This window comes from Takifugu rubripes, chromosome 14, assembly GCF_901000725.2.
Source record: "Takifugu rubripes chromosome 14, fTakRub1.2, whole genome shotgun sequence".
NCBI lineage: Eukaryota > Metazoa > Chordata > Actinopteri > Tetraodontiformes > Tetraodontidae > Takifugu > Takifugu rubripes.
This window is the reverse complement of record NC_042298.1, coordinates 6,931,329-6,946,479: the sequence shown is the minus strand read 5'-3', so window position 1 is coordinate 6,946,479 and position 15,151 is coordinate 6,931,329. Positions and strand designations below refer to the sequence as shown.

General features: G+C 45.7%; 2 protein-coding genes across 8 annotated transcripts in view; both read left to right on the top strand.

The window, feature by feature from the left end:
• LOC105417378 (hepatitis A virus cellular receptor 1 homolog) overlaps window positions 1–8,617 on the top strand; it is a 30,185-nt gene extending 21,568 nt beyond the window's left edge. Inside the window, exons 4-14 of one of the 7 annotated variants that reach the window (XM_029847370.1) lie at window positions 4,248–5,194; window positions 6,008–6,105; window positions 6,290–6,732; window positions 6,829–7,004; window positions 7,119–7,457; window positions 7,540–7,575; window positions 7,795–7,814; window positions 7,903–7,953; window positions 8,042–8,123; window positions 8,209–8,343; window positions 8,482–8,617. In XM_029847370.1, the coding sequence (XP_029703230.1) occupies window positions 6,956–7,004; window positions 7,119–7,457; window positions 7,540–7,575; window positions 7,795–7,814; window positions 7,903–7,953; window positions 8,042–8,123; window positions 8,209–8,333 (702 nt within the window). In that variant the 5' untranslated portion in view covers window positions 4,248–5,194; window positions 6,008–6,105; window positions 6,290–6,732; window positions 6,829–6,955 and the 3' untranslated portion in view covers window positions 8,334–8,343; window positions 8,482–8,617. Of the gene's footprint in view, window positions 1–4,247; window positions 6,733–6,828; window positions 7,005–7,118; window positions 7,458–7,539; window positions 7,576–7,794; window positions 7,815–7,902; window positions 7,954–8,041; window positions 8,124–8,208; window positions 8,344–8,481 lie in introns of all 7 variants that reach the window. The other 6 variants (XM_029847368.1, XM_029847371.1, XM_029847369.1 and 3 more) reach the window with 6 other exon arrangements.
• A 1,538-nt stretch (window positions 8,618–10,155) lies between these two features.
• LOC101067041 (Down syndrome cell adhesion molecule-like protein 1 homolog) lies at window positions 10,156–14,624 on the top strand. Its single transcript, XM_011610704.2, has 13 exons — window positions 10,156–10,404; window positions 10,478–10,816; window positions 10,918–11,046; window positions 11,121–11,288; window positions 11,825–11,895; window positions 11,972–12,209; window positions 12,287–12,427; window positions 12,519–12,647; window positions 12,712–12,876; window positions 12,983–13,035; window positions 13,253–13,355; window positions 13,441–13,471; window positions 13,558–14,624. The coding sequence occupies exons 1-13, from the start codon at window positions 10,347–10,349 to the stop codon at window positions 13,613–13,615; spliced, it is 1,683 nt and encodes a 560-aa protein (XP_011609006.2). The 5' UTR covers window positions 10,156–10,346; the 3' UTR covers window positions 13,616–14,624.
• The last annotated feature ends 527 nt before the right edge of the window (window positions 14,625–15,151 follow it).

Sequence of the window (15,151 nt, the reverse complement as noted above, 5' to 3'; positions counted from 1 at the left end):
TTAGCCTTTAAATCACTCGTCTTGCTAAAAATGTCTCAAGAGGACGCGCAAAATTTAAATGGCCCAGACATTTTTAATTTAGACTCCTAAAACGCAACCGTATATAGTTGTTTAATAAATGCGCCTTATTCATACACTCCAGTTTATCATTTTTACTGCCGGGAATTTCTGAGAGGATCCTCTGCTGCCTGAGGTCCATTGAGCATAATGTGGCCGTGCGGCGTTGGCGCTAGGGAACAGGGTGGGTTTATAATGTCTCCCTTCACACTTACAAGCGCAGAGATGCAGCCCAGAGCACCAGACACATTCAGAGCCTCACGTTCCTCCTCTGGTCCTCCGGTGGCTCTGGTGTTAGCACAGAGATGGAGGCGCCCGCCAGCATTTGCCATAATGTAGCAACGTGGTAGTGATCAATACATTTAAATGCAGATGAACTGTGAACCCTCCGTGTCTGTTTTCTGGGTTAGCTCCTCTCCACCTCTGCTGCTGTCTCAGAGGAGGAGCCGCTGTGACCCTCCGCTACGCCTCAGCGATGTTTATACAGATGTGAGATGCACCGGAGTTGAACCGCGGCTGAAGTGAACTTGTGGCGTAAAAGTGGCGACACTGAAATGTGACCTCCCCCTGGTTTCCTGTTAATGCTTCCTTTACAGAGATTTATGTGGGTATCTTACAATTATTCTCACTGTGCACCAACAAAAAGTACAAAACCCTTTTACTCATCTATAACTGACAGGCAGGCCGCAGAGAGAGATTTTCACTTATAAAAATTTGCTGAATTTGCCACTTCAAAGCCAGAGTGGTGCAACGTCTCTCGCGTTGGAGCTACTTTACATTATCATTAATCTATCTCTTATCTTTAAATCACATTCTGAGACATGCAGAGAGTGTTTGCTTTGGAGTCCAGCTGTTTCAATTAGTCTAATAAATAAGACCCAGCAGTACGGAGCCGTCACACACATGCAAATGAGTCCGGACCGTGTGTACAAACGCTCCTCTCCTCTCCTCTCCTCTCCTCTCCTCTCCTCTCCTCTCCTCTCCTCTCCTCTCCTCTCCTCTCCTCTCCTCTCCTCTCCTCTCCTCTCCTCTCCTCTCCTCTCCTCTCCTCTCCTCTACCCAGGACCCCATCAGTAGGAGGGTCCCCCTACATGAGCCTGGTCCTGCTCAGGGTTTCTTCCTGTTAAAGGGGAGTTTTTCCTTGCCACTGTTGCTTGTCTGGGGTTTGTATAAGACGCTATATAAATAAAGATTGATTGATTGATCTCCACACTTTTAAAAACACGTATTAAACAAATGCCTGCTCTGCCACCTTTCCTCTCAGGTGAGATTTCCTTTTCCACAGCCCCCCCCCATCCTGTCTGTTTTGGAGAGAGTGTGCTTCCTTCCTGTCTTTGTTCAGGCTCCTCACATGAAGCCATGCACATCTGAGGATCGGTGATCAACGCTGCATTTAAAAAACGGTCTCTAATGGGAGAGAGAATTTTGATGAAAATTCCTGAAATGCCTCAGCGACTGGACTCGTTGGAGGTCAGGCGGCGAAAACGTCGGCTCTGGCTCAGCATCAGAGAGCGAGAGGTCGTTCATCCCAAACAGAAACACACACAAAGGCCTCACATGTTAATGAGACATGATTCAACCTCTGGCAGCATCCTGCGGTAAATTAAGTGCAGTTGCCTTTTTAAAAGCCTCTGGCGAGCGTTGGACTCGCTGGTTTGGGATTTGGATTTATGCTCCAGACAGATTTGTGTTTCTGAGAGTTGTAGCACATAGTAAATCTTCACTAACACTTAAATATTAAAGAAAACCTCTCTGGAAAAAGGTCAAAAAAATAAATCAGAGATCAGCCTGATGGAGACAGATGAATTAAAGGTACTGTTGGTGGAAGAACGGTTCACTGTTTTGCTAATGGAAATGCTGCCTCAGCACTTTCACCTTTAGCCAGTTTCCATGATTCTCCCCGTCTAAATTGTTGAAATATTAATACTCGAGTTAAATGAGGTTTGGGTATTTGGTGGCTCAGAAATGCGAGGTAATATCATCTTTCAGCCATTCCATTGCAGTCTGGGAAACCATGGCAACCACCCCAGTACGGAGTTGTGTTGAGTGAGCTGGACATTGCGACGTCCTGCTGCGACACTTTTCCTGGCATCAACACCGACTCCAGAACAGAAGGGAGGACTGAGCAGATCCCACATTTGTTCTAATACGGACCTACATCCACGTCTAGCTGTCAGCTTCAGCCCAAGTTTGGTTTCTTCTTGATGCGTGAATAGATATTTATAGCTTCCTCACATCCAGAGTTGAAGCCACAGAAGGAGGGTTAGTTGGTTAGGATTAGGGTTGGGGTTGCAGTTGGGGTTCAGGGTTGGATCTGATGAGTCTGTGGGAACACGTGGGGTCGAGGGAAGGCTGACGTTTCTCCGACTGAGGGTCCAGGTTTGATACCTGGATGGGGAGAGGAAAGACGGCGCGGTCACCAGTCAGTCGTCAATAAAAGAGTAGAAGAAGGTTAAAATAGTTATGTGAAAGGTAGAAATAGCACGGGCGTGGGTGATCTGGGCCAAACTGGTAGTCTTTGTTTTGCTGTAATGAATGTTTTATTTTAAAGTCTCTCAGTTTTTTTCTTGCCTATTAGCTTCAGTGAGGCATTGCTGACGGTCCACGATGACTATTTTATTGCCTTTGTCTGCAGGTTTGATAATGATGTTGGGGTTTGGGTTGTGGGTGAGTTGTTAAAGAGGTTTTTAGTTGTTTAATGGTTGTTTGTTTGGTGTCCTGGTCTTTATTATTGAGGGGGAAATGGCAGGTTCCAGAGTAGCTGTCCAGTTGGACAGTGTCCTGGGATGGGGTTGATGTTTTTGCATCTCCAAGGATGAGGACTGGTCCTCTGCTCTTGACGAACCAGATAGTCACACTGGGGGGTGTTGTGTCTTGGGGAGGGGGACCCCTACCTTGGGGTGAGGGGCAGAGAAAACTGATTCTGGGTGGGTGAGGGTCTGGTATGGGGAGGGGAAGTGTCTACTGTAGGTAGGGAGGGGTGGGGAGATGATGCGGGAATCGTTTGAATCGTTTCCTGGAGTGGCTGCAGGACATGGTAGTGAAGGAGGTTAAAGGTCAGGTGTGCTGTTGCTCGGGGGTGATGATCAGACAGTGCAGGTCAGACGGATGTTTGTGGTGAGGTAGGAGGCTCAGAGAGGGGGGTTCAATAGGCAGCATCACTTTGGCCCGCTTGGGCCGGCATTGTAGCTCCACACGCACAGTTTATGGGTTCAGACAGTGTGAAATGACCTTTATACACTGTGGATGTTTGTTTTGTCAATCGAGCTTTTTTATAAACAGTGAACATTTACATACTTTTTTTGTATTTACATTTGCTCATGCCAAAGAGGAGAAAAGAGAGATAAATAAGGGGCGCTCAAACAAGGGGTCCATAAATATTAATAGACTAAAGTTTTTTGTATTTTGCACCTAATTTATCCGAAACCGTTTTCACGCATCTAAACACAGATTCTTTTGTCATGAAGGTCGTCGTTTATGCTGTCGACTCAGCGTTGTTGCTGGATGACTCAGAATCAGCCTGATGAGTAGCTCCAACCGTTTCGCTACCTGTGATTGCAGGTTTTTGAAGCCCTTGAAGTCATCATGTGAAACTTCTGTTCTGCTGGTTGTTATTGCTTTGTCAAACAGGAAGTTAGCGGGGTCAGATCCAATTCTGTTAGCGTGGGATTTAGCCTTATGCTGGGTGGTCTTCAATGTGATCCAGCACCTAATTAGCTTGGTGCTTGTTGCGTCTCAGTGTAATCCATTTGGTCGTGGACCCATTTCACATCGTATTTTTCTCATTTTCCACCGATGTACGAGTTCTCTTATGTTCAAACAAACATGCCGCAGGGCCGTTGCGCTCAGAATTCCAATTCATTGGAATAGAGGACGTGCAGAGAGAGCATAGCCTGGAAATAATTTGGTTAGCCGCTGACAGATGCGTTGTTTATTTAAATGGCTTATGAAAGTTTTTATAGATTAAATGGATTTTAATTGGAAGATTAGACATGAACCTGCAGGATTTATCTGTGGGATTCATCTTGCTGCTACAGAACCATTGGCTCTGCTGGCAGATAACCTGTAATAAGCTTTCCATCACTGCCATGAGGGAAGTTTGAGGATTATCTTTCCCATACCGGTCGCCTGCTCATGTCCTCGTATGGTTTTCTCAACATCTCTCCCTCTCTCTCTCTGTCCTGTGTTAGAAGGACGGGTGGCCAGGCCATGTGAGAAATGAAAAGAGGACTTCCCAGCGGAGAAGGAGAGTTGGATCTGAATCAGCTTTGGGTCAGGAGAACTCGTGTTCTGTGTACCCCTAATCATCTTTCCTCTAAGGGCATGTTTATGTTTGCACATTTTTCTCCTTCAATTGTGCTGGAGGAGGCTGAACTCATGAGAATATTGATGGGTCGAGTCAGTGAAATGCAGGCGCAGTCCCAGCTTCCTACCTTTCACATGCATGTTCAGAGTCCAGATTCTGGTGAAAAAGCACCCAGCTCTGACATCATCCATTCTGCAGTAAGTCAGCAATTCCTTCATGTTTGTGGGAAAACTGTGACGGTGCAGTGAGTAATGGTGATGGGACTGGTAGCAGAGTCCCAGTGCTGCCGAGACTGGGACAAAAATTATGTTAAAGGGAAGCAAAAACACACAGAGAAGTTCCTGAAGTTCCCGGAATAACTGCTCTGGTCTTTAATGAGGACGATGTCAACATCTGTCCCTAAATGTCCTGCAGACGTCTTTATTTTATAGTGAATTTCTCTCTCCTTTATCCTTAATTTAATCACATTATTTCATCTTTTATGCATCCACCTGCACACCCCCCGTGGCCCTTCCTGATCACACGTGCAATTAAAAATTTTACTTCACCCCCCCCCCTTTCCCCTGATTTTCTTATCCTTCTCATCCACCCATCTCTGTGTCTTCCAGGAGTGCTCAGAGGCGTTTCCGCTCCCAAACTCCCCAAGAGCTCTGGCCTCCCTGCTGGGATATTAATAGGAGAGACTGTGGGGGGACTTTGAGACTCCCAGGAGAGGCGATAGTGGGAAGTTGGAAGTGGGGAAAGGGCCGAGACTCCACAGTCACCAGAAGCTGCAGCCATAAATACAACGTGCATGTACTGAGTAGTGCGTACATGCACGGATGGGAGGAGGTGAAACAACGGAAGGGAACAAGATTCCATTAAAGTCCATTAGAATACGGCCCTCTTCATTTGTCAGCACCCCAATACTAACCTAAGCCTTCCCACCCCCCCGCCACCCTTTTTGTTTAACGAGAGAAGAAACTTATTCCACCCCCCCTTCTTAATTCTTCCTCCCCTATTAACGGCCCCATGGATCGGCTCTTTTATTATTGTTTTACAGCACTTTTCTATTCTACTGCCCCCACATCCAGATACCGCTCTTCAACCATTAGACTTTTAATGAATCCCTTAAAATCTCTGTTCTTCTTCCCCTGTGAAAATGATTGTATTCGTAACCTGAACACTTACATTTTACTGCTCCATTTTAATTCTTTCTTTCCTTATTTGTTGTTTGTTTGTTAATTTGTTGTTTGTGTATCATTCTGTTTTCAATAACAATTGTACATTATCTATTTAATTAGTCATTATTTATTTTTAAAAAAGTTAATATCTTTGCTGGAAAGAGTGAACCCCTAACCCCCCTAAACCGTAAAATTAAACCCTATACCCTCACCCTAATCCTAACTGCAACCCTAAATCCAAACCATAATCCTAACCTTAGCCTTAATCCTATATATTGACTTTGATATTTACATGCCTCTCTTTTATTTGATGATTTCAGAGCGCTTATTTTTAGCACTATAGCACTTAATTTGGTTTAAAATTGTCAGTAAGAAGAAATTTTGCTTTTCAATCTTATTTTTTCCCAGATTTTAATAGAATGATTCTTAACACTTATGGTTTAATATATTTATTGTTTCCATATTTCATGTGTTTATTCAGCTACTGCTCCCATCTTCCCACTCAGCGTCTAAAATGCCGACACCTGACCTCCGCTGTCCTGCTTCTGCTTTTCCTTTTGCTGATGTCGGAGTAATCAGGTTCTTTCAGCTTTCAGTCTGTGGTTTGTTGTCATGTCTGCTTCATGATAGTTTTCCTTGCGTGACTGGGTTTAGTCCCAGGATGAAACACCTTATATAGAGACCCCCCCCACCCCCCGTCAGGAAAGGTGCTCTTTCATGACGAGGGAATTCAGTGAGTTTAATCTCTCGTTCATTGTCACAGCGACCAGCCTGTTGGGAGACCAAGAACCACAGCAACGCAGGTCTCGGTGGGAGGACGGTGATCTACGAGGCACCATCGACTGCGTGGTGTCGGGCCGTCTTGACAGCTGGAGGTGGAGATGGAGCGGCCCGTGGAGCGCGAGGGATGGAAGGTTAAAGCGTTTGTCTCAGGCTGCTGGGTTCAGGAACATGTCCTGACAACAACAACAGCTCGGAACATAAATCTGAGCAGATTAAAGGTGTAATTTGTCCAGGTAGAACAGGAAAACACAGGCGGGATCCTAACTTAGCACCTATTCAGAGGCCCCTGCTCGTGTTGGGGCCTGGCCGTCTGACATAAAGTCTTGCCTGCTGGATGTGGATGAATCGTCTTTTGTCCCCGCGGGACACCGTTTCGGGGCCTGGCGTCCCTCAGGGTTCATCACTCTCATCGATCCAGCTGCAGTAAATACTTCAGTTGACGTCCTCTAGTTTAACTCTCACCTCAACGCTGGTGTTGCTCTACCCAGCAAAGCTTACTTCTTTCTTCTCCTAATATAGACTGGCATCGATTTCCTTCCTGATTCTCCAAAAAGGAAGCCAGCTCTTCAGACCACGGTGCTATCTGGAGTCGGTGAGGGGGTTAGGTTTCTGAGTTATCCTCTCCTTTCTGCACACAAGCCCACACATGTGCGTTCAGAGGCATCTCATCCTAATCCTCGCGATCGTGGCCCCAGGTACGTCGATATTCTCTACAGTTAAAAGAGCGCGTGTGGATGAAAGAAGGTGCTGGTGGGTGTTCGAATGTTTCTATTTTGAAATTGCAGCTGCGTTCTGTGTCGTGTCCTCAGTGTCTTCAGACCACTTCCGAATCACCGGCTGGTTTGGGGCCAACGTGACTCTGCCCTGCAGGTACGACGCCCAGACTCATGGCTCCCTGTCGTTCTGTTGGGGACGGGCGCAGGTGCCGATGTCCAAATGTTCCGGCACCATTCTCTCCTCCTTGGATGGAGCCCCGCTGTACACGCAGTCCCCCAGGTACCGGCTGCTGGGCAGCGCTGGGGACGGGGACGTGTCCCTCACCATCCTGAACGCCCAGTGGAGCGATAACGGGGAGTACGGCTGCAGGGTGGAGATCCCAGGCTGGTTCAATGACCATAAAGTAAACATGTGGCTGGTCATTGAGGAGGGTAAGATCTCGGAGAAGGAATCAGATTAAACTCCAATTTAAAACTTGTTCAAACATTATTTCCCCCTCGGTTCCTTTTGTAGAACCCGTCAGAGATGAGATAATACCGACTGCACAAGGTGAGAGAAGAATATGTCATGGTCTTTTCCTTTTTCTAAATAAACAAACAAATAAATAAACAAACAGCTAAATCAAAGTGTTTTGTAGTTTGGCCCATTGTTTTTGGGGGGGTTAGGGTTTTTAGGGTTTTAATTTCTTAAGAAGAATCTTTTTCTTTTTTTTATCAACAACATCCAGGAACCTTCTTCAACACGTTTGTTTTTTTCTGTCCTCCACAGGAAGAGAGGAAACATCCGAGGTACACCCCCCCCCCTCTGATTCTCACCAGTGGATAATATCAAAAATAAAGACAGAAATGAAAGCGCTGCACCTTCTGTTCTGTGCAGGAGTCCCCTCTGGTGGCGGAGATTCAATTCAACGGCGTTTTTACATTTGAAGTCAAGTTTCATTTTAATAAGAGCAACAACAATAATAAACAGCCGTGTTTGTTCCATAAACTAATACTCGGGTTCATTTACACTGCAGAACTTTCTGGGAGTACGGAACCTTTGCAGGCTGGCTGTTGTTTTCGTCCTCACCACAGTCACAATCCTCCTCTTTGCTCTCCGTAAGTGTGAAGTTGCAGCTCCTGCACCATCCAGCGACTCCAACTATGAGGAAACTATTTTTCTAATTACATTTCTCCAAAAAAGGCAGAGGCTTTCTCCAGAGGAGGAGGGCGGAGCACATCAGCACCTCTGCTGCTGGGAACATTTATGACAGCATCCCTGAGACTTGGAAAACATCCTCCCCACGTTTCTATAAAGTATCCGCGTGACTCTTTTACGGTGGGGAGCTCGAACCTTTCGACCAGTTAAACCACTTATCTTGTCCCAGTTTCCTTTGAAAAAGACACGTGTGACTCATTGGTGTGTGAGAACAGCTCCTAGTTTCATTCATTTGTATTTTTCTGTCCTTTTTGGCAGGCCTGAGCTGCCAGGGTATCAAAGCTGCTGTGGAGGCTGCCCCCTGCTGGCGACCGGCGGTACTCCCAGTCTCGTCACCAACTCCCTGAGCAGCAACGCCCATAATGCCACATTTATGTCCTCTTTGTTTTTTTTTTAAAAATAATCTAAATTAATAATTAGATGAGTTGGAACAACACCAGCTCCATCAGGTTCACATCTATTTTTTGTTTTTTAGCCAAATGTTTGCAGACCTTCACACGTCCACCCTGATGATCCGTTTATCTGTATCTCATCTCAGAATGTGCCTCCATCCACTGGGGTGAACATAATCAGTAAACTAGATGAACTGAGCCGTACAGGTTTTATCAGCTCAATCATCTTCCTGTAATCCACGTGGTCGTTTCTCAAAATAAAAAAAAGGAAATTAACATTGTTTCAGAGCTGATTTTTCTCTCTCTCTCACCCCCCCCCCCCCCCCCCAGAAAAAGAAATAACTCAATCACAGTCACTTCCTAACAATTTCAAATTTCCCTTTTTTAACGTAACAGTAAAAGAAAACCACAAAAAATATTTTCATCCCCACTTTTAGTACGTCACAAAAGATGCAATTTAGGATCCTTTTTAGAAAATCAATTGAATTATGACTAAAAATAGACAAATAAAATAAAGGAAGACGACCCTCGTTCTGTGTGGACCTCTTTTTTCTCTGGTTTTGTTTCTTTATTGCATTAGATGAACAAAACGAATTGAATACCATCACATTTAAGGCTGTCTGGGGTGTGCCTGTTACATCCTCACCACCAAAGGGAAATACGACATTTCTGTCATCTTATTCAAACGTGCTTTCATGGATTCTTTCATAGATTAAATAGATTCTGGTGTGTGAGTCATCTGCTATTGAGACACTTTCTACAAATAGAGCAAATATGGGTCAATGTTAGTCATTTCAGCATCAGTCAGCTCATAAGGCACTGAAATAGTGAACCACACAAACGCAGAATATTCAGCGTCAAATGACTCTTTATACTGAAAATTCTGATTTTCCAACCCCAAAAATGCAGAATAGATCAAGTGTATTTATAGATCAAGTATTTGTTGCCTTTTTCCAAGAAAACAACTCTTGAAAAAAAACTTTTTCAACTTCAGCCATTGTTAAAAATTAAACGTAATACTTTTAAATCCAGTGATCTTTATTTATATTATGCTGCTAGTTTACATTTAAATGGGCATGAAGTTAAAAATTCAGCAAATTAGAGTGAGTTGGTGCAACTCCATGCGATGAAAGAGGAAGTTCTTTTGTGACTTTCTAAACTTCCAGCTCAGCAGTCTAGGAAATGCCTAAAATCCTGACCTTGAAGAAAACTTTGCTCCTCAGCGTTACATTTCTGCACTTTATATCTGACAACATTCTGGGCGCGTGGGTTTGATCTGCAGCTCCTGTTCAGGGTCATCGTTGAAACATTGTTGCCTTTTTTCTTTTACAAATTCTGCTGCTTTAGGGATACATTTGACCTGACAACCAATCTCCTTTAGCATGTTGCTAGCAGCAGAAATGGAAGAAATGTAGGACTCCTCTGAAAAACATGGGTCTTTTTGCCTGGCTGAACGTCCCTGACGGAGCTTTCAGATAACCCTGCTTCTGTCTGTCTACTCATCAGAATGCCACTGAGCACCTCTCCCAGATTAAGGAACCAAAAGCACAGAGAGGGAAACAGCTCTTTTCAGCATTCCTCTTCTGCCAGCAGAAGTTGTTTGTGCGAGCGTATCAAGGACGCCGTCATGTGATTTGGAACCGAGTCAAAGCCGGAGCTACACTGCGGTTTGGCTCAGTGTCACTCAGCAGGTGAACCGAAACCTTTCCGTCGGGCAAGAAGCTGAAGAAAATGATCCTTTGGGGCAGACTCCCAACGCTGCCGTGCATCCTCCCTCTTGCTCTCCTCAGTAAGCCTTTAGAGCGCGCTGGTGCTGAATGTTCCGAACTTCTGACCCACTTTTCTTTGCTCTGCGGTTTCAGGTTGTGCGACCGCGGGCAGCATCATCGCGACAGTGGGGACAGACGTGACTTTGACGTGCAAATATGACGCCCAGCACTACGGGAAGCTGCCTGTGTGCTGGGGCCGGGGGGCCATCCCCAGCAGAGGCTGCGCTAATGAGGTGATCAAGTCAGACGGGACATCCGTGAGCAGCAGGCTGTCAGAGCGGTACCTGCTGCTGGGCAACCTCGAGGAGGGCGACGTGTCGCTGACCATCAGGCAGGTGGAGGAGGAAGACTCTGGGATGTATGGATGCCGCGTGGAAATTCCAGGCTGGTTCAATGACCACAAACACCAGATTACTCTGAGTGTGGTGGCAGGTGAGAATGTTTCTCTGGAGGTCTGTGAAGCTGCTCCAGGTCCCTCGTTGGTGGAGGGACCTGGTGATGATGCATATTGACCCTGGCTCGTCTCCTCTCAGCACGGCCCGGTCCTCTGACAGTGGAAACCAGAGAGGTGAGGGAACGCAGCCTGAAGGTTCAGTGGACTCCGGCGTTTGATGGAGGCCGACCAGTGACCAGCTACAGGGTGGATCTCAAAAGCAAACAGGGTACGAACGCACCCGAAACTGTAGCGGTTTGAGGTTGGGATGTTTGGTAGTTAAAGGAGTCTTCTGTGACTCAGCCTCCTGGGACACTGCCGTCATAACCCAGATCCTGAACCCTGATCTGACCCATCTCACCCTGGTGGACCTGCACCCAGCTAAGAGCTACAACCTCCGCATGTTTGCCACCAACAGCGTGGGCACGAGCCACAGCAGCAACGTTCTGACCATCACAACCAAAGAAGCAGGTAGAGTGGAATAAAGGAGAAATGTTTGTTGGTCATCAGGGCTTTAGTCCTTCAACCCTTGTGTGGTGTTCGGGTCTGTGGGACCCGTTTTCACTTTTTATTAAAAAAAAAGATAAAATTAATAGATTTTTCAAACTGAGACTCACTGACTTTGGCTCATTTTCTGTGAAGAACATATATCACCTCTCATTTTGATGTGCACCTGAATGGGTTCAAGTTCAAGTTCAAAGTTTTGAAAAACCTTGTTTCACTTGTAAATTTGTTTCCACGCGTATCTTGATTTTAATTGATTTTCTTTATTATAGATGTGACCTAACAAAGGTAAAGGGCAAATGTTAACCATATATATTGTTTATACTGCTTGTGATTGGGATGAGGTAAACATCTGTTCAGTATTTTAACATAAAAGTGTTTGACTGTGAGGCATTAAAAGCCACAAAATGCAACGAGTCCATCAGACCCACAAATATGAACATTAGCGTACACGCGGGTTAAGCTAGTGGCTCTTTATATTACTGGATGTGACGTGTCCACAGCACCTGAGGGTCCTCCGCTGGACATGCAGCTGCAGGGCCTCACTGCTCACAGCATCAGAGTCACATGGAAGGTGGGTCACACACGTCACACAGTTTGCTGGTGTTATTAACAAGCCCATCTTACAGTCCCGCTTCTCCCCTCATTAGCCCCCCAAACCAGATCTCACAAACGGGGTCCTTCGCAGCTACGTCATCAGCTACAGGGAGTACGACAAACAGTTCGGACGGTGGCAACGCCTGAGCGTGAGCGCCACCAGAGAGGTGGAGAGCATCGTTCTGAGCAACCTCAAGCCCTCCACCCAATACGGCGTGCTGGTCCAGGCCAAGACGAACGCAGGGGTCGGACCTGCTTCCACGGGGCCGCTCTGCTCCACCCTGGATGAGCGTGAGTGAGCTAAACACGGCTGGACGATCGCATTCATTACAAGAGCTCTCAAGGTCTGTGTTGTTTCATGTTTTAAGTTCAAACAATGTCCACTCCTCCTCCTACATGGATACACGGAACTACACCTTCCGGCCACCTGGAAAGGGCCCCCACCCGGGTGCCTGTGACGGCTGCTACAGTGTGGGGAGACAGCGACTCGACGACCAGGGGGACCTCAGGTCAGGCTGCACATGCTCTTCCTCTGGCTCGTGAGAGATAAAAATGACCAAATCTAGGTGATATATGGAACGTCCATTGTTTCCTTTTTAGTGCCGCCAGACCCCCCAGTGGTTGAGTTAAAGGAGGTCAAAGACAACATGTTTTCTCTGGCCTGGACTCCCGGGTTTGAAGGTGACAGCCCCATCGTGGGTTTCATCCTGGAGTATAAAGCTCTTAATGGTAAGACTTTCATTTCTGCTTTCAAATGATAAACTCATTTTTAACCTTTCGGTTTCCAACGCAGCCTCCTGGGATTCCACCAAGACCGTTGTGGAGTTTGGCCCTAATCAGACCGATGCCACCATCTTAGAGATGAACCCCTCCACCTATAATGTCCGCATATTTGCCAGGAACAGCCTGGGAACCAGTAATGCCAGCAATGTTCTGACCATCACTACCACAAAAACAGGTGCCCAAAACTGCTTCTTTGAAATTGTCTTTACCTTCCGCTGATGTTGCTGGGATAGAAATGTGTCTTAAAACTCCCGCCTCTTCATTTGTCCATGTTCCTTCAGATCTACACATGGACATTTTTGAAACCACAGCCTCGACTGACTCTCGTGCTGCCGTGAGTAGACAATGATAGATTTGAGACATTCAATCAGTCGAGCGCAGTGTTAATTTAATGAGAATGTAGGCGAACAATGATGCAGCGCTACTTTACTAACACTAGAGGGCGCAACGGGCATTTACAGTATCTTTGATGTAATGGCCTTAAATATGGGAAGCGGAAAGAAACTAACAAAAACCATATTTGGTGCGTGCCATTTGTCCGTTTCTACCAGGCAAGTGTGGAGGAAAGTCATAAAGGTCACGTAGCAGTTGTGGTGGTGCCAGTGGTGCTGGTGGTGTTAATTGCTGCCATATTGGCCACGTGGCAACTTCGACGTAAGTATTCCCAGCACTATTTAGTCTGGATAACACTCTAATGGCTTCTGATGAAACGTTTCATCGTTGATCTTCACCCTCACAGGAATGAAACAGAATCGCGGCAGCTTGACCATGTGGGTGTTTCTACAGAATTTATGAAGAGAATTGAGCAAGTTTGTCCTTTGGGATGGAATGAACAACTGAGTTGTCCTGTCTGCAGGTGGTTGAGAGGAGGGGCCATACGGTACAGGGGCTCTGAACCGCTGCAGGAGCTGTGAGCCCGGGCGCTCCCTCCAAAACAAGGCCACAGTTCCAGAGCAGAACTTAAGTTTATCACATGACAGAGAGAAACAACCGGTGTGCTTAGTTGATTCAAACTAACTAAAGTTAAGCGTTTCTTCAACATCCACGGCTCTCCAATCATATTAACATTTAGTTAACTCAGTTCAACATCATTTTAGTTACTGTGATTTTGTCTGTAATGGTTAAATGTCGTTGCTCTTCTCCTCTATGGCACCGCATCCAACAGAGTTAGACAAAAGTGGTGTTAAATCGATGTCACAAGTGACTGGGTAAAGCTTACCTAAATCACTTTAAATCACCTGTTTACATAAGCTCACCTATACATGATATAGCTAAACATTATGGTGCTGGATCTAAAATCTAAGAAAGATTCACCAAACACTTGAAATTTATTTACTGTCTACTTTTTACAGGTGGTCCCATGTTGAACAAAAAGGCTACGTTACGTGTAATAGTTTAATATTTAGATTTCACATTCACAAATCTATTTTTTCAAATGCAGTTTTTACTGCAAATCGATTTCAGGTGCGTGGCACTGACCAGGCATGGCCACTAGAGGGAACCAGAGTCCCGCTGGTGTGTCCGCTGAAGCGTCTCCCTCCTCTGGGGCAGACTCAGGAGCCAGCTGGATTTCCATCCATCTGTTCTGTAAATCTCTTAATTGTTCTAATTAGGAAGAGGAGGAAGAGGAGGAGATCTGATACCTCCATGGAGCTTTGAGACAGCTGCCCGAGGAGAGATTCTTATCCTGGCGGGGTCCACAGGACCTGTACTCATGTTAGCAGTGGACCACAACAAGGGGCTTCCACTTCCTTTTCTCTGTGTTTATAAGAGACTGATGACAGAAGTGTTGTTTTTTGTTGCTTTGTCAGTCACATGCTTCCTGAAAACTGGACAAATTGTTTAAAAAAGCTGTAAATGTCACCTAGGTTTTTGGTTTACTGTGGCAAACCATGATAAACGTGCAGATGCTGATGAACAAAACCACAGCGTCCTGGGTCTCTGTGGCCTGTAAACACAACCCTGCCACATCCCTCCTGTGTGGACTCCCTCTCATCTCTGGACACCACACTTCCGCTGCTGATTTCCTCCTTGCCTTCTTTCCTTTAGCCTCCTGATTTTACATACACAAACACTGAGGCCTTCCACTTCTGGTTCTTTCCTATAACTCTGCACGTCTCCATCCTATCCCGCTTTTATCCATCTTCCTCTGTGTTCCTGCTGTTTGACGGAGGCTTGAAGGCTGTGCTGAGCTCCGTCTGGATCACTTTGATGATCTGGCACCAACAAAACCAGTTAGCCCCTGCACTCTACACTAAATTATCTGAATAACTGATTATTTTTCTATAATACATGAAGTAACATGATCTACGGCTACTTGTAAGACAGTGATTATCTGTTAGGCTGTACCATGATGTGGCTAATCTCCATAATCAATTGACAATACAATTAAATCCAAATCAATGAATCTTGTAAATTGTGTGTCATTTTCTGCCCTAAAGTAGGAATAA

What these genes read in the sequence shown, in the direction of transcription:
- LOC101067041 (XM_011610704.2), top strand. Translation starts at nt 10,347, where the DNA reads ATGATCCTTTGGGGCAGACTCCCAACGCTGCCGTGCATCCTCCCTCTT. An exon ending in CTGCTCCACCCTGGATGAGC is followed by an intron (nt 12,210 to 12,286) that starts GTGAGTGAGCTA and finishes TCATGTTTTAAG; the next exon opens with TTCAAACAATGTCCACTCCT. An exon ending in CGACTGACTCTCGTGCTGCC is followed by an intron (nt 13,036 to 13,252) that starts GTGAGTAGACAA and finishes CGTTTCTACCAG; the next exon opens with GCAAGTGTGGAGGAAAGTCA.